Source organism: Apteryx rowi, unplaced genomic scaffold (assembly GCF_003343035.1).
Source record: "Apteryx rowi isolate R43461 unplaced genomic scaffold, aptRow1 scaffold_74, whole genome shotgun sequence".
NCBI lineage: Eukaryota > Metazoa > Chordata > Aves > Apterygiformes > Apterygidae > Apteryx > Apteryx rowi.
This window is the reverse complement of record NW_020451027.1, coordinates 1,599,254-1,617,603: the sequence shown is the minus strand read 5'-3', so window position 1 is coordinate 1,617,603 and position 18,350 is coordinate 1,599,254. Positions and strand designations below refer to the sequence as shown.

The 18,350-nt window shown below is 36.6% G+C and overlaps 1 protein-coding gene across 7 annotated transcripts in view; it reads right to left on the bottom strand.

The window, feature by feature from the left end:
* GPSM2 (G protein signaling modulator 2) overlaps positions 1–18,350 on the bottom strand; it is a 31,267-nt gene that overhangs the window by 3,286 nt on the left and 9,631 nt on the right. The window contains exons 1-14 of one of the 7 annotated variants that reach the window (XM_026087909.1): positions 17,167–17,329; positions 15,769–16,082; positions 15,080–15,240; positions 13,809–13,854; positions 9,079–9,300; positions 7,858–7,993; positions 7,226–7,368; positions 6,414–6,537; positions 6,012–6,127; positions 4,921–5,076; positions 3,951–4,059; positions 3,471–3,600; positions 2,748–2,818; positions 493–669 (exon numbers count right to left, since the gene is read on the bottom strand). In XM_026087909.1, coding sequence (XP_025943694.1) covers positions 493–669; positions 2,748–2,818; positions 3,471–3,600; positions 3,951–4,059; positions 4,921–5,076; positions 6,012–6,127; positions 6,414–6,537; positions 7,226–7,368; positions 7,858–7,993; positions 9,079–9,300; positions 13,809–13,854; positions 15,080–15,240; positions 15,769–15,830 — 1,653 coding nt within the window. In that variant the 5' untranslated portion in view covers positions 15,831–16,082; positions 17,167–17,329. Of the gene's footprint in view, positions 1–492; positions 670–2,747; positions 2,819–3,470; positions 3,601–3,950; positions 4,060–4,920; positions 5,077–6,011; positions 6,128–6,413; positions 6,538–7,225; positions 7,369–7,857; positions 7,994–9,078; positions 9,328–13,808; positions 13,855–15,079; positions 15,241–15,768; positions 16,083–17,166; positions 17,330–18,350 lie in introns of those variants that run through there. The other 6 variants (XM_026087908.1, XM_026087911.1, XM_026087913.1 and 3 more) reach the window with 6 other exon arrangements.

Sequence of the window (18,350 nt, the reverse complement as noted above, 5' to 3'; positions counted from 1 at the left end):
AGTAATGAACAGTTTCCAGTTGCTTCTCAGGTATATGGGTCTCTCATTTAGATCAAATGATGCAATTATTTTTAATTTTAACTGACTTCTGTCAAGAGTGCAATGACCTATAAAATATTTATCAGAAAAAAAAAAAGTTCCACTGGCTGATTTCAGCCAAGCTTGACAGGGTAGGAGTCAAAAAACTAGATTTTGGTAAGTTTGGAGAAACCTGGTCTGAGAGAGACGCTAGAAATAAAATATATGTGCCAGCTGACCTAAAACTTTAAAAAATCCACCATGAAAAAAAGCATTCTAATACTAGGAAAAGCTTAAAGCTATCATCATCCATGAGACATCTGTAAAAATGGCAGTTTCTACATCGATTCACAGAGTGACATTGTTTAAATGTTTAAATTAAGTAAACAAAACTAAAATGGATACCTGCAGGAATGCGTTTTCTGTGATTTTCATCAAACAAAGCTTTCAAAAGGCTATAATCTCCAGACCTACCCTTTGAGAGTTTGGAAGTCGGTGATCAATAGAATTACTGGCATCCTGCAAAACTTTGGAAGTGGTGCTGGTTTTGTACTTTTTGCCTTTTAGTCGATTTACAAAATGCAGCTTTGCTGAAGGTTTGGCAAGCAGTGGTTTCTGTTTAGCAAGAATCTCACTGTTCCAGTTCTGAACCTAAGAAAACAAGAGTCATGAAATTAACCCTTTTAATTTTAATTACATTACACTGATGCCTGTCACAGTTGCTTCTTTTCCTCCCCAAAGTGAAGCAGCTTTACATTATTTAGTTTATCCAGCCACTGGGTGGTGAAAACTTAGCTTTTGGTTGTATCATGTAACATATGATTACTGAAATCTTACTTACCTGAAGCAGCTTCATACTCTTGTTACTGATCAGTCTCTTAACTGAACCAGAGTGGGATGCTTGATTGATTAAAATGTCGTAAAATGATATATTTAATCAAGCACTCAGAAGTTTTCCTTATTGATTGCGGTGTAGGAAATGTAGTTAATGTGACTGCTAAAATTCAGGTACAGGTGGCAGTTCCCACATGACATTCTGACACTTGAAAAAAATCCATGTCTTTAAAGTGGGAGAGCAGAGCAAACCCTTGTACTCAGCAGATACTCAACCAGCCTTTTATGGAGTCCTTTACATACACAGAATTCCCAATAAAGTTTGAAAAGGAAGACTGAAAAGAATGCCAGCACAGTCTGACTTTATCAACCTGACAGATTTCGCATAATTTCTCTTCTAAAATAAAAACAGTTATCCACAAAACAGATAATCTACAAATGACAATCATTTATAACAACTGCATGAAAAACATTTTGCTTCTTGATTCAACATCAGAAATTGTGACCATAAGCACAAATCGGTCAGCAACACTGCCTAACAAAACGGAATTGCTTTTAAAGGCTTAAGCTCAACACACAGATTCCAACTCTGAGAAGAGTGTGTACTGTACAATCAAACCACGATGCTAGAGCCACACGTTCTGTTTTATAACAAAAACATTCATGGAATGAGTGTCCAGATTCTACTACCAGAGGATCTTGAAAAAAGCCCTTTACTAAAAGCTAAGCTGTGATACTAGGTTAATACTTCATTATAAAATCCATGTGAAACRTTTTAGTACATTTAGGGCACGAACTGTCACACACAGAATATTTTGAAAAATATCACAAATAAAGAGATTTAGAGAGTAAGAAAATACAGCTGGTAATAACCRGAAGCTTAGAGGGTCCCTGTGGAGAAGCAAGTCTGGAATAAAACCCAGACTCATTTTAAATCGGTGCCCAAGGAAGCTCTGTGCATTAGCGCTAGCTTCAGCTGTACCAACTGTCATGATGTAAGCTTTGAGGAGAGTTAATTTACTATGTGATAAACATGATGACAGGCTTTGTATCATTTGAAGAGATGGGAATTGAATATCTCAATATGGGGGCAGAAATAGCAATTTCAGTCTATCAGTAGTCATTTACATAAACGGCCAGCTTACCTCTAAAGGCAGAGAGAGTTTAAAGGAAGTCTCTCTCTCTCAAGATTCACACAAGGACTGGGATCAGGAACTCCCAGCCCCAAGAGAGTTTTGCGACTTGGGGGAAGTCACCTTCCCCATCTGTGACTCAGGTTCCGCATGTCTGAAGTAGCGTCTTTATTCAAGATGGGTGTTGAAACAATGGCTTGCAAGGTGGGTTGAAATCCCAAAGTGAGAAAACACTTACCTGTAGGTTAAGTGCCTATAAAATGATTGCAGCCAAAGAAAAATTGTTCAAAGCAGCTCTCTGAGCTAAAGCTTACGACATTTAACTACRAATCACTGTTATGCTGCAAACCTCAAGCCGCTTTTAAAAAGGAGATGAAAAGAATTCCTCTGCTGTACACTTGCAGGACCCTATTCTTTCTTCTTCCTGAGGGGAATAAAGCAAGCTTTCCACAAATCATTATATAATGTAAGGTGCTGACTGTTACCTACCTGGCAACAGTATTATTTGTCATGTCTAATTGTTAGACCTGCTTTTACCTAATTCTTAAGATCAGCTAAATCAAAGGGGATACAAATGACACATCAAAGTTCTGCCAACTTCTTTCAAAGTGGTTAAGTACAAAACTTCTGACTATCTTGTCCTAGAGCCTATCTTGTCATTTTAACACAAATAATAATAGCAAATTCATAACTTACAGTAAAACCCTGGGAAACATTTCATTGCAATCTTACTGGAGGAACAGAAAGAAGAGAAGCGCCAACCTTTTCTGGTGTTAATTTCATAAGTTCCATGTTTTCCATACTGTGACGGCGTCCTACTCTTGGTCTGGTACCTTCAAGAAGGAAACAAGTTCATCCTTTTATCATTAAGATTTATGGTGTTACCTTCAAAGCTGGGCTCTGGTTGTATTCATCTAAGCTCCAAGATACAGCAGTTCTGAGTTCCAAAATGGTGCAGTTAAACTTACCAGCAGAGAGTAAATAGCTGTTAGTATAAACAGCCTAAAAACCTCACAAATTGAAGCTACATAAGCAGTGCTTTCATGGGACACAGAGAAGGACCATGGAGCTACGAACAGAGCTCATCAAATGAACCAACTACTGTAAGCCTAGCGTTGCTAAGATGGCAGGAAGCAAAGACATAATTTGGCAGCAAGTAGACAAATTTCCCCCATTAAAAAAATGAGGACTACTTAAAATCTCAAGATTATTCATGTGAAGGAACTAAGCAGTAAGCTGTGATTCACAATGTAAATTCTCCAAAAAATAAGGGGCTAAAGGGGTCCAGTATCGCAAAAATAACCATTACACAAAGAATTTTTTTGTTCATAGGAAAAAAAATGCATACACAACCATCTGAAGGTTGTGTCTTCATCTGCCAAAAAAAAAAAAAAAGTAAATAACATACACAAATAACAATGTAAACAACAGATTTTTTTTTTCTTAAGTTCACTGTTGAAAAGTATTCTATAAATAAACACATACCATTCAAACTATTATCAACCACATGGTTTTCTGACATCATGGAGTTATTTGTGCTATAGCTCAATCCAAGAACCATCTGAAGATCTGAGAGATTAAGTCTAGCAGTGAGTTCTCCACTTCTATCTCCTACCTGCAGCCAGATAAAATAAGCAGATCTAGTACTGTAATAAAATATACACATATGTAAATATAAAGCAAACATCTCCCTTAAATCCCTGGTTGAAAATGGAATCAACTTTTTATTGTATTTTAATGTAAAAATTAAAAGCAGGGTACAAACCGGAGCCTAAAGTAATCTCTGCTAGGCTGTTAACTTGGACTCCGTGCTGGCAGTATTGCAATCAGCCACTTCAGACATTATTCAAAATCCATCCCACTATTCACTATCAGTCACGTGCATGGAGACACCTCTGTAACAATCATATGCAGTGAGAGCAAAAGCCAAGCAGCCACCGGGAGTGAGTGTGTGAAAGTCATTACCTCTCTTGAAATCTCCAAGTGCCTTTCTGCAAAATGCATTGCTTGGTCATGATTTCCCAGAGCAGTGTAAGCATTCCCTAAACTCCAGCATGCTCTTCCCTCACCAATCCTGCAAAAAATGAGCAAACCTTCAAGCACATCTTCCATTACTGTCTGAACACTAGGGGTCAGGTTTTCATAACATTACTACAATAGGATGGCTGTGCCAAGAAAAATTAAGATTCCCATCAGAAACTATGCCAACACCGATGCATTAAAGTATCTTAATTAAAGAAGTGTGATCTGGGCATAAGCGTAAATGTGAACAAATCTCATCAAATCTTTGATTTTTAAACTCACAGCACACACAACTCATTCCTTTCAGTTTTGCAAGCATTATAAACAGCAAATGGTTCCTTAGATCACAGACCTGTCACCCCAAGAATAAAAAAAAATTTATAGCCTACTTTGCTTTTCTTCAGAGCACATCCCTTATTATTCACATATTCTGCTTATTGAATTAGAAGTGCATTTAACAAAATTTTAGTTGCACCCAACGTTACAGAAAAACTCAGAAATCATGGCTTTAAAACAAGCGTTATTTGCTAGTGAACTTACTCTTCTCCCTCCCCCCTGTTCCTCATTCATGGAAAAGCAAAAGATACTTATTCTTGTGAAAGTCTGCAAAATTACTAGAATCAAGTCCTAGAAAACAAAGATCTGCTTTTCTTTTCCTTAATTTATAAAGAAAATACTGACACAAGATGTGGAAACTGTCATTCATCAATGCTGTAATAAAACTGAAGAAAGGCATCTTTCATCTCAGACTCATTAACTGAAATACCTTCAAGAGTACATTTGAAAATTGGAACTCATCATTATAGGGAATTCACAATAATTCAGATGTCATATATAGAAAAAAGCAGAGCTAAAAGGTAATAGGATTTGGTTTAAGTGTCATAGATACATTAAACAATCTCTCAGGACTTACTTATCATTTAATTCCTGAGCAATCACAAGGTGTTTCAAATGATAATCAATGGCTTTTTCATAGTCTTGAAGCAAAGTGTATGTGTTTCCAAGGCTGTAGCAGGCCTGTGCTTCCACAGCTCTGTCTTTAAGCTGTCGAGCCAGCTGTAATGTCCTCCTAAAAGAAAGAGTGAGTCACCTCAAAAATCACTGCAAAGTAAAGTTTTAAAAAATACACTTGTGCAACTAAAAATCAGTTATACAAATTAAACAAGTTAGGTCACTGGGCTGGCAAATTAGCTGCTAATAAATTACTATCCTGTAAAATTTTACAAGATTTTAAGTGTCTTTCTTCCACTTTCCTCCCCTGCAACCAATTTCCATTCACTTTATTAGGGAGCAGACAGGTCACTTAAACTGCATCTCCTAATTTTAATCAGTTGCTTCATTAATAATTTATAGCAGTTTTCCCAACAGTATGGACTTGACACAGTTTAGTACCAACATTAAAATATATATTGCATATTCTCCATCAATACCATAATACCTGTAACCATCAAGCCAGCTAGTCCTTGCTAGCTAAGAGGAATTTGAGTGCTAAGCAGATTTTGCTCAGTATTCAGGCTTTTCTCCTGTTTTCAAAAAGGACAGGCAGCCCTGAACGTCATGGAAGATACTAACACCTGTACTGTATCTTTGCAGAGTGTATGTTTTCCTAAGTTACAGCAGCAACAACTGGTTGTAGTGAGGAGATGAATAAAAATTCTGGATTAAAAATACAGACCAAATTTTGACATGCACTACCTATCTCAGCAATACTAAAGTCTACTCCGATCACTCCAGAGTTTAGTAAGAGCTAAGGCAGTAATACTCAGTCTGTAGAACAACAGCAAATAGAGATGTGTATTACAGAAAGATGTCTACAGTGTTGAGAAGAATCTATTTAAAGTAACAAAAAGGTTAAAAGACAAATATTTTGCTAAACAAATGCAATTCTTTTCTAAGTATATTCTAAAGAGATGGCCATTCTACAGTCAGCTAAAGTGCTAAGCACAAGAGAAGTAAAAAAGTGCAAGAAGATATGTAAGTTATAATTATAAGCAGTCAACTAACTTGTAGTATTCAGAAGCGGTTTCAAATTCACCCAGGAATATGTAGGCATTTCCAAGATTGCTGTACGCTCTTCTTTCAGCTGAGGTATCGCCAAATTCTTTTGCAATTAGTAGACGCTTAAAAATATTAAATAATTGCATTAATTACTCAGCTTTGCATTTCATAACACACACTTGAATACAAGAGTGCGTGCCCATAGCTTTTCCACTGTGTGAGAGTATCTGTTCTTTAGGCTAACACTTGAAAAGAACAGCCAGACCTAAAGCCGTGCCATTAAGATTTAAAGCCTGACTTGCACTAAAAAGCTTGCAAGATCCAACGCAACACACGTATATGAGATCAACAGCAACTAGTGATATTTTGCTAGAATGAGTAACAGTCCATACTAGCATATTGCTGTACCTGTTCGTGGGCTACAACTGCGCTCCTGAAGTTCCCCAGAAGATAGTGCGTATTTCCCAGATTCCCAAAGGCACGCCCTTGCGCAGCTCTGTCACCCAGCTCTGTGACTATTGTCAGGTTTTCCCTGAGGAGAGAAAAGTGAGGCAAGAGGGAAGAGTAGCAACTTGTAAGTTATTTTTTCTTACAGTCATTTAAACAAAAAAATTTCTTCCTTCCATTTATATAAAGGAAAAGGTAGAGGTATTCTACTTTGGCCTATTTTAATTGCCTTTATGCAACCATAAATTTCCCACTGAGCAGGAAGCATTTCCTGTGAGACACTGACGTTTTTATTTCATTCTCGCTCCAGCTGGTGTGCTTGTTTCCAGCCAAAGACCTACATTTGCTCAACATCCACTAGCCAATTTGAAAGCACACATTCTCTCGTGACAGAAAGGTAAGTACTGCATACACCACAAAAATCTGTGGACTGAAGTTATGAAAGTACGGCAATGTCAGCTCAAGTGTAGTTATACCGAGGTCCTGTTACTGTCTCACTCTGGTTCTAAAAGTAAGACAGGACTCTAGTAGAGGGAAAGGACTTGGGAATAAGAGGTATGCTAAAACTGAGGGCGCAACAAAGAAAAGTCCACTCTCTGTTTTAAAAGGAAAAAATTCTCAAGTACCACTGCTCTGAGTACAAGCATGTCACTGCTTGCAAATGAAGTGCACTATTTTACAGCTTAGTTCATGTCACCAAGACATCTCCCACTATTCTAATGAATTAGATGATCGTATCCTCTCAATCACCAACATTTAAAGCTACTACTTACTCATAATAATTTGCAGCTTTTTCTAACGCATTTTTCACATCATCTGGAAGTTCCCCTGGATCATGAGTCCCTGCACAAGCTACATTTTTCCCTTTAGAGTGATAAACATTTCCCAGATTATAAAGTGCTCTTGCTTCTCCCACCTAAAACAAAAGCAACATGTTAATAAGGCTCTAAAAMTTCATGCTTTAGGCTTGTGTCTTGTTTCCTAACAAGTTAGCGCAATCCACAGAAGGGAGAAAAAGTTTAAGTGCTTGTCAACAGATACTCTGACCATTCTGAACATGCTCACGTCACCCACCTTATTCCCACTCAGTCACATCCCTCAATCAAATTGTTTTGCTTACTATTTCCATTGAAGGTTTGAGATACATAATTCTTGAGTCCAATTATCTTTAAAAATTAAATAAAATCTAGGATAATATTTATAAATCTGGATCCTGTAGTCTTCTAGGTGCAAACAACCCTCTTAAACGAATCAGATTCTCATTTTCTAGAAGTAATTGAATGTTCAGTATTTAATTCCCTCTGAAAAGTGACATATTCATCTTACTACCAACACAAAGGGGTTTGTTAATACATATGGTTATAGTAATACATAGCTTACTTCCAGATTCCTAAGCAATTCTTACCTTATCATTAAGCTCTCTGGAAATATCCAGATGTCTTTGACAACAAACAATAGCTTCTTCAAAATTCCCAAGAACCTTTAAGGTGTTGCCCAGATTCCCACTAGCTTTAGCTTCACCCAGCAGATCTCCAATAGTCCTAAAATTGCAGACATAAAGCAACCATTAAAGAGTGTATAATTTGAAATCAGAGAAATGATCAATGTATGGCAGACAATTACAAGAACTTATGAAATTACCAGCATTTAAATATTTATATGTTTGTTTCATTTTGTATCTAAAATGCATTCAAATAAACATGGTTTAATCTGTGGTTATGGACATTTAATTTTGTTGGTGCTGTTTATGCAACTGCCAGTGTTCACAGTATTGATCACCTACTTTATAAGGCATAGCACTTCTTTCAGGAGGAGAATAAAGAGAAAAATTGTAATGATTACGTAGAAAGACAGTCCCATGATTAGAAAAGAGTTTCAACTGTTTATGCATTTTATGTATCATAAATTGTCATACTATCCTATATTAGACATAGCAGTTTCCCAGAAAGCTCGGAGGAATACTTCATCTCAAGAGTCCAAATGAGATTAAGGTGGAAGACTGACACTGACCTACTCAGATGTTGATACTTGGGGAATGACACGAGGTTGCTTTGTCAATTTAGCTACCTCCATGGTTACAACACTTGAACAGGTTAAGGAGGAAGAAAGGATTTGTGCCTAACTGTGGTCAAGTCCTACATTAGGTGTCTCTATCTTTTATTGGATCTATGCTAAGTCATCGAAAGTCAGAGACATATAAAAAATGTATGCATTTCATATACTGTTTATTTCATAATATCACATTATGGGTTTTACGCAGAGAAACAAGAATGAGTTCTGTCTAGTAAACAGCAGAGCCAGATTACAATTCTGGAGAACCAGAAAGACGGAGTTTTAGAAACAGGAAAGGGTAAATAAGGGGTGGATTTAAGGAAGCCATGTAATTATCCACAAACCTGGCAAGGTCTCAGTCAGTACTAAGATTATGGTGCTACATTGACTATCAGCTCCCCAGTTCAAGGGCAATCAAGTTATCTGCTGGACTCCCCAACCTCCTGCCATCACCACATTCACTCACTATCCGGTATTAATAGCAGGCTTTGGCAGGCAAATGAACAATCAGCTGCTCATCTTTACAAGAACAGAATGAAATGGAGAACATGGTTAAAGAAAGACTCAAGATTACCTTGCGAGAGTTAAATCATGGTGATGGTATTCCAAGGCCTTTGCATACTCATGCAAGTAGAAATAGGCATTGCCTAACTGGCTGTAAATAGCACTGAGTGTTTTTAAATCTTCAGTTCCAACCTGAACAGCTGCTTCAAAGAAAGATACACCAGCTCGGCAATCTCCTGCTTTACACAGGCGCTCGCCCTCCAAAGCCAGCTCTAGGCAGGAAGCCTCCATCCTGCACAATTTGAGCAAAAAGAGGACACTGTCATTCTAACTGTAGTACTTTGCCCAATCGTTCTGAAGTGGTGGATATTATGCAGAAGGTCTCCACTTGTGTAGCACAGGGATTCAGCACCACAGTGTAAGCAATGAAATTGCTACATAATATTACAGAAACAAATGCTGAAATGGAAACTGCAACTCCGAGAGTTATGAGCAAATGTAACAAAAAAAAAAGGGGGGGGGGGCTCTCAGTTAAGTCTCAAGGAGAAACTCTAAACACTACTTTGTCCTTATATAGCACCACTAGGATTCTTAAATGCAAAGAGTCTTTACTATCTAGATAATTTTAGAACAGCAAACTAAAAATCAAGCATGCAGATTACTGGTGAATACTGATTTTGACAAATGGAATATAGTATTTTAGCTTTTTATCTTACTGGCTTATGGATTCAGAGCAATCAAGAAATTAGAAGTTATAACAGTAAAACACAGGTACAATGGATACGGTAGTCGTTACAGCAGACAAACAATGATATCACCAGTAGCTCCCCCTTCTGTAGATAGCATAGTTACCTGCAAAATGTCTTACAAAAAAGAATTAGAAGTTCAATATTCCTATGTATCAGAGACCATGGCTAGTTTTCCCAAAATTATTTCACAATTAATTCAACACTATTTGGCACTTGATCATTTCCTGTAGTGCCAGTGCTACGAAAAGTCTCACAGTGTAAAGAAAAAAGAACTAGGTTGAATTAATGATGAGGTGCATTTCAATTCAAGTTACTTAACCTCAACTCCATCATTCCATAAGCCATTGGAGTATTTTTGATTATTATGTGATAATTACAGTTATAAAATACTGCAAGCAGCAAAGAAGATATTCATTAAAGAATTACATAGCAGAATTGCAGAACATTAACACATTTTGAACAAAGAAGCTTTGTTAAAGAACTGTGACTGCCAAAAAAATGTCTGTATGCATTTATGCTATTGTGAATTAAAGTCTACAAGAGGTAAAATTTCAAATTTTAGTAAGTGTTAATGACTATACATGAACATTTTCTTTACAGTTCTGAGATGCAAGGGAGTTAGAGAAGAGGAAAATGAGAAGGAAAGAAAACTTCACAGTCTTCATCCTGAAACAGAGTAGTACACAGGCTTTTTCAAAATACATGCATTGTAAAAAGCTCACAAAAGTGCCATCGTTCTACTTAAAAAAAGTTTTTCAAAAGGAAAACTCGGTAAGAGACATTTTTAAGTATTTAAAAAGCACGTGCTAATATTGTCAAAAAGCGCTGCAGGCCAACCTTGTAAGTTTGCACATTGCTCTTGAATTGTTCTTCAACCTGGATTACATAGTAAACACCACAGTCACTCTAATATATGAGCTTGTACTCCAAAACAGAACATCTTGTAAAATTAAATATATCCTCATTATATCGTCATTTGTGATTTACTGGTTGTAAGAATGAATCTTTTAGAATCCTGTCCCTCAACCAGTTTTCCTTAATATGCAAGAACAGTAATAGTAACAATCACAAATATTTGCTATTCCAACAGTTATTTTAATGACAACACTAGAAAACAGCTCTTTTGACAAGATGTGGAGATGAAATATTTAATAGATCTGCAATATTTATTTTTTTAATCAGAAAAACATTACATTATACCATATTCTACTCAAATCTAAGTAAGAAGAAAATATTTTTGAAAAAAAATCCTCTGACTTCCAAGAGAACTAGAATTTAGATCATTAGGAAAAGAAGCTACCAACACGAAATAGTACCATATACCATACCTGCTGGTCTTCGACATTCCACAACTTAAGCACAATGAGATGACAGACATTTTTTACTTTTGTAACTAAAAATAATACATGCTTGGTAGTTGGTAAAGATGCAGACACCAGATTACAAGTCAAGTATGAAGTTCTTCCCAGGCCCAACTTCTCAGTTTGGATATCCATAGCACGCTCAGTATTTTTAGGTTTGGAAATTCTCCTCAGAGAAGTTAAAGAATTCCTATTTGCTAGAACACACAACCTGATTCCTTTTATTACATTGTGCATGTGCTGTATGTAAAATGGAAATAGGCAGAAATGACGAAGTACAATATATTACACCATCAGCAACTAAAGGTTTAAGATTTAAAACACTTCATTGGGTAATCTTAAATAATCCTATCCCCAGAGGTTCTCTCCGGGCACCTCATGTTAACTGACAGGTCTAATTAAAATGATGTTTAGAAAATATGGTGCTCCTCAGATTTAGAGCATTACACAATCACATTAATTTCTTTATTTTTTTAGCTTGAAAGAGTTACAGTCGTCCTTTCAGCAAAACGTGTATGTGGCATAATAGTCAAAATGTTGTACTAGGCTTCAGTTCTACAAATTTACCTCGTAAAATTAATTCATGTTTTGATTTGTAATTGTAATGCATCAGCCAACTGATCAATGAAGGAAAGGCACAGCTTGAAAAGGTACAAAAGGTAATTTCAGAGAATGCTACAGATGGGTAATTTTTTCTGATACACCGCATTCAAGTAATTGCACATTATTCCAAAGACTGTCAAGTGCCAAGGCAGCATTAACATTTCTTCAAGGAACTTGAAACCTAATCTTTTGACTTTGCAACCCAGACTTAGTATAACTTATAAAAATGAAAGACCTATTTTTTTCCATACAGAACATTAAAAGATATGAAGCTAAGGTTTATATCAAGATTGATGAATATCAACTGTTATTCCAACATATCTCAATTCAACTAGAATTACAAGAGTTAAATGAGAATGGGAATTAATGTTTGAGTAAAAAGTAACCCAAAATTTAATATTACTATGAGTACAACTCTAGAAAAGTTGTATTGACAGGTTGTTAGAATCTGTGGACAACAAATTAAAGCTTCATTTCCATTTAGACCAATTCTTACGGACCTTTTACAACTTCAAAGACTACATAAGCTATAAAGAAGAAAGAACAGAGAAAATGAAATATTTGTTTCAATTTATTTCAGTTGCCTGTACCCAATATTAATATTTTATTCATGCTACATGAGAGCTATGGAATCATTCAGTTATTTTACCAAGTCACTTCTGGGCAAAAATTTTGACAGGCTTACGCATCAAGTACAAAAACTGGACTCAAAAATGAAATTTTTATAATCCTTAATAAACAGTTATGAAAATCACACATTTTTAAAAAGATCTACATAACTGTTCTCCATTGAAAAGAATATCACCTCTTAGGAACATTCCCAGAAGTTGCTTAAACTGTCCTATTAATGTGGTTAAATAGCATGTAGGCAGACAAGACAGGGTTAGGTTATCAATATTTTAGGAAGTCATTAAATAGTTACAAGGAGAATATGAAATTACCTTCTCTGTTCCCACGGCTGAAATAAATTACTTATTTATTCAACACCCAGTGGCTAAACAAAAGATACATTGAATCAGCAGAGACAAAAAGGCCTATTCATCTGTGTACTTCTAATGAAATTCTGTTCCTGACACGATAATGTTCTTCCAGATATTATTGTGGAAATACTCACACAGTGCCTCACTTTGTTATTCTACTTATAGTTGCCCGGACCTGTTCTTCTCTGAAAGGCTGGCATCTCCTGAATAATTTCTCATTTGTAAAACGACCTCATCCTTATCTGTTACTCTAAGCTTTTCATCTCGCCTGGCTCCCTTTTGCCTTTTTTTTTTTTTTTTTAAATCTTCTTTGACCTTCTCTACATTCTCTTTTGAATCTTTGACACTTACAAGAAAATAAACCTAAGTGCATGTCTCCACCCTAACCTCCCTGCTTTTCTCCAATGTTTGGAGTCTCCTTTCCTTTAGCTGCTCTCATCTTACAGTAAAGAACAGAAAACTGGTAAGAAATAAGGCAACAGAAGCAAGCAAGAAGACTTGTGCTGATTTTTATAGTCYTTAAATTCTACTAACTTAATTTTATTCTGTTCAATCCCACAAAGAGGATTTCTGAACACTTGTGGCAATTTTCATGGTGTGTGTGKGGGGGTTCTCCCTACCATGCAACTTTGCTGTGAAATGTGTCAATACCTAGACACAAAACCAGAACAAACACTATGATATCTCTTTAATTCAGATGCATAAAATTACTAATGGCACAAGCATTCTACAACAAAGATCATATACTATCCTGACTCCAGCCCTTATTCTTGGTTTCTACACGTAACGTAGAAGCATTACCATATTGACCAGTCTTAACTACTTACGTGTCCACTGGAACGCTACATCTAGTCACACTAAGTTTGACAGGAAACTTAGCTTTTAAAAAACCCCTAAAATTTGGGTTCTAATGCTCCAGTCACAATAGTATCAGTTACAGGTTTCTGCTGTATGAATTGAACAGACCAAGACAAAGAAAGTTCTACAAATACCTACTCTATGGACCAATTATTAGTCACATTTGTTAGCCGTGGCATTTTATTTTCAGTCACTGAACTAGGCTAGAACAAAAATAAGCTACTTCCACCAGCATAGGCATTTTTGTACCTGCTGAAGTGATACTGTCCGTCTACAGTGGGGAGAGAGGAACAGCCTGCACAGAAGAAAAAGATCCATAATAAGCCCTTTCCTTAAGGGTGGACCATCAGTTTCTTTTTAAAGTCTGTTCTACTGGAATATCACTTGGGAAGGAAAATCATTTTGGGAGCCAAATGATCCAGGGATAATTCCTGTATGTAAAAGATGGAAAAACAGAAAAATAAACACCTCCCCCCCCCAGTAATTTATGACCTGATTTTTTCCCTGCATTAAATTTTAAACTACAAACAAATCAGATCTTTCTAAAGTATACATATTAAATTAAAAACTTCATAATATTCCAGTTCAGCATGCTGAATTAACTTGCAATTTCTCGCGGTTTTGGAAACGTTTAATGTTTGAAAAAAATTTTTTAAGGATTATACTTTGGTGATTTTTAAGCATTCATCACATTACAGTTCTTACAGAAAACTTAATAAGGTCATAAATATTTTTATTGTTAATTAGTGTCAGTCAGGCCTGTATTGAAACATAGAACGAAGACGTTTTGCCCTGATTGTGCTTGCCAATTTTTTTTAAGTTATTTTTGGCTTGTCAGTTTAAAACAGACAATTGGCTAGGTTGCTTTCTTCATCCAGTTATGTCCCTAATAGGACCCTGAACAGCTCCTGGGTTTATGAAAGGGTGAGTTGCCTGGGGAGGACCAAGAGCATCAGCAACAGTGTGTGTAAACACATTACAGGACTGCTGGGAGACAGATATACCCAAGAAATGCACAGAATGGCAGAAATATAAAGCTCAGATATATAGGGATTCCTGCTATCTAAGCCACCATACCAGGATTTTAGCAAAAGAAAGAGAGCAGAGAGATTATAGTTAATTTCCCATGTTCTTCCTTATTGGCCATGAAAAAGCTCCTCCTGTTGAGTATACAGCTAACCAGAAGTAATACTGTACTTCTGTGAAATGGAAGACAAGACCCATCTAACAGCAATCTAACACTGTTAGAACAGCTGTATGAGAATGGATACTGCAAGTACCTTCGTTTTCCCCAGAAATGCAATATGCAATAGAAATGCAACAGAAATGCAATAGCATGTGCTGTCTTACAATTAAGGGTAGTACTTTGTTCCTGGTAGTTAACAAAAAAAAAAGCCTCCAAAGTAAGAATGACAGAATGTGGGGGGAATGGAATCAAGAATCATGGTTTTTATTTGTTTTTAAAACAATCATTCTAGTATTGCTGTATCCTTTCCTATTGAATGAGCTGCAAGATTCACCCTTCAAAACACCAGCCAGCCACCTGCATATGGTGCAATATACAATGCTGTTGTTGTTTCTCAGCTTCGTTAGAGGGAGCCAGCCACACCAACAGTCTATTCCATGTCCATAAAGGGGGTTCCAAAAGCAAAATGATGCCAAGTTTTCAGAAGGGAAAGCCCTTGTAATAACAACACTATTTTAGTTCAAGATATCAAAGCAGTTTTTATCTAATCAATCAAATCTCCTTATTTAGGCAAGGAAAACTGTGCTCTAGAAGAAAGCACACCTAAAAATTCATTATTCACATTAGCAATAATGGGACAAGTATAGAGAACTTTAGCAGACTAAGCCCAACAATTTGCACAAGCAGCCTAAAAGCTAAATAGAGCCTATGTACTACTATACAGAGATCACATTTCACATCATTCTTACAAATCAAATCACAATAAAGAAATATAAACACTCGTACTATTCTGCAACAACCAACAGTTCCAATACTATACAACCATGTAATTATACTAATATATTCTCAAAAATTAATTTTCATTGTTCAGAAATTGAGAAAAACAAGAAAATAAGTAGCATTATTTTGACCTTCAGCTTCAATAATGCTAGTAACAGATCCCAAACTTTTTGTTGTAAACTTGCTTAGTTTTCTATCATTAACAATACTTAATCATTCATACTAAAATTAATACAGTCTTACCTGTATCGAACATGAAAGGAACGATCTTCCCGCATGCTTATCAAAACATTACTTTCCTCCATTGAGTTGCATTATCAGTAGAGAAATTAATATTGTTCTGTAGCAGGGTAAGTACTTTACTACGGAGAATTGTTCTCAGAGCACTGATCCAGTTAGTATACTAATAAGTTGGAGTCAAGATATCCTAAGCTCTTGTTGAAATACTCTTCTTTATTACTAAGGTAGGGAAGTCACTGTCAGACGCATCTTAAACTTTCAGAAACACGTTCAAGTTCTTGCATCTGTGGCCCTTTCAGCTCCATTCAGCTGTGTTTCTGCAAAGGGAACACAACATGCTTGGCTTGAAGTCTCATTTTCAATTAATAACTCATAACCATTTGCAGCTGATGCAAAAGCACAATGCTACTCCTACCAAGCAGGAAGTGTCAATCAAGAACTTAAAGCCTCAGCCAAAATCTTCTAGACACACATGACAATTCCTGTAGTCAAGTGAGAAAGCAAGGAAGGTTTAATGGAAAGCAGCCATTCCTTTTTAATTGGAAACTTCGAGTAATATAGTGAAGTTCCAAGTGAAAAGCTTAAAGGATGAAAGCTACAGATGAAATGCATAATATAAAACCAATCACAGCTTTCCATGTAAGCAGTACTGCTAAAGCCATGACAGCCAGCTAAGGGTCCACAGCAATCCCACCATGACTTTGCTAGGCCTGGAGGTCATCCAGCTTTGAACATTATAAGCAAGGTAGCCAGCAGAGGGGTAACACCTTCCCCCCCACCCCACACTTCAAGGAAAGTTTTTTGGTTTGTGTTTTACTGGCTTCACATTCTGAAATGCCCCAGCATGGTCACATGAGCTCCAAACCTTGCTTCAAATGGACTGTGGCAACCAGTAGTTCCATGTGAATTTGTGAACTATGTTTAGGCTGGCAGGGAAACAACTAACAGAAAAGAAACTTTGTATCCAAAAGTTTATATGCTTTTAAGTGTATTTTTAGTAGAGGAGTTGACATATTTATTGCTCAGTACTAATATTACCTTGCTTTGCAAGTAAAAATATAGTTGTGGAATTCACAAATGCATATTTCATCAAGACATTGCAGAGGCATCAAAAAAACAAGAGCATAACTCAGATTTCCAGCTGTCACCAGAATAAAGTGCATCTGTCTCTATTTTTAATTTCAGATGTAGGCAGTGCCTTTTCTCTTATCAGTTTTTTCAAGCACCAGCTGTGAAGTTTCATGCCTCCCATTATCCTCTTCCTTGATAGCCCSCTCAAACAGATCATTCACATTCTTCCAGTCAAACAACTATTTTGCCCTTCCATGCTTATCATTAGAATTATTTGGCATCAACAATGGGTGTGGGTGTATTTTTGCAATTACAAGGTGTGACACATACATTTTACAATACCATTGCAACTTGCATACTGGCGAGACCACAGTACAGGTACCGCATTCTCCAGAAGTTTGTCCAAACCCCAAGTCAGATAATTCACACAAGCAGGTTGCTGTACGTCACCCAGTCCACAGCGATCACCTGGGAGTATTCTTGGTGCTCAACCAGCGCAAGGTGGGGGAAGGATCTCTCCCACTGTTGGATATTTTCATGTAAATTATTGTATGCTACAAACTAAAAAGTGTGTGATGGGCAACTGTCATGGATCACAAAATAATGACTTTTCTTGTGGTAGTTTGTTTACATATTTATACTGTAACTGCAATTAACAAAATAATTAGTTTCTAGAAGCCTTTTTAAAATAAAAAGGCAAAGTTAATAAAAAACTAGAGTTTTATTTAAATGTACACCACGATGACTGCATTTATTTAAATATGGGTCATTATTAACAGAACATTTCATACCAGGTGTTTACAGCTTCATTTCACTGGAGCTACGCTTCTATCCCCTTAAACTTTTTCTCTGACTGATGCCGCTGTCTCCCTCTTCACTGGCCCTACCGCACAGTCCTGGTCTTGGCCAGGTGCTGCAGACACACCCACGCTGGCCCACATGTAATTAGCACAGACCCAGCAAAAATTACTGGGTCTGGGCTTCATACCTCTCTTCCTTCCCCTGAAACTCATTAGGATCTCAAGTTGTACTGCAGCCATGCCAACATGTAATCAATAAGCATGTTAAAGCACATTGATTAGAGTGGTGAATTCAAAATTCAGAAGGTAGAAAACAATGAATCTCTCTGCACACACTGTATTTCAGGTATAAACTGGCTTTGGGAGGATTAAGCTACAGCAAACTGAGCCTTGCTCTTTCTATTTATTCACCTTCACTTTTCAAAGCATCTCTGTGTAATCAAGCCTTTCCTGAGCTGGCGATCAACACAAAAGTGTTTCAGAGAACACAGTACTTCAGTGGAAAAGCCTAGTAATTTAGAGAAGTCGGGAGAAGCTCTACTGTATCTGCATATCTAACAGTAAAACGACTTTTTCTAAACCTGCATTTTTAAGTAAAGCTTCCTGTTGCGTGAAAAAAGCACGTGTGTTCGCTAGGAAAAAAAATTGTAATAATGAAAAGCTGACGTTTTAAATTTATTCTCTTCACACCTTTAAACAAAGCAAAATTCATAT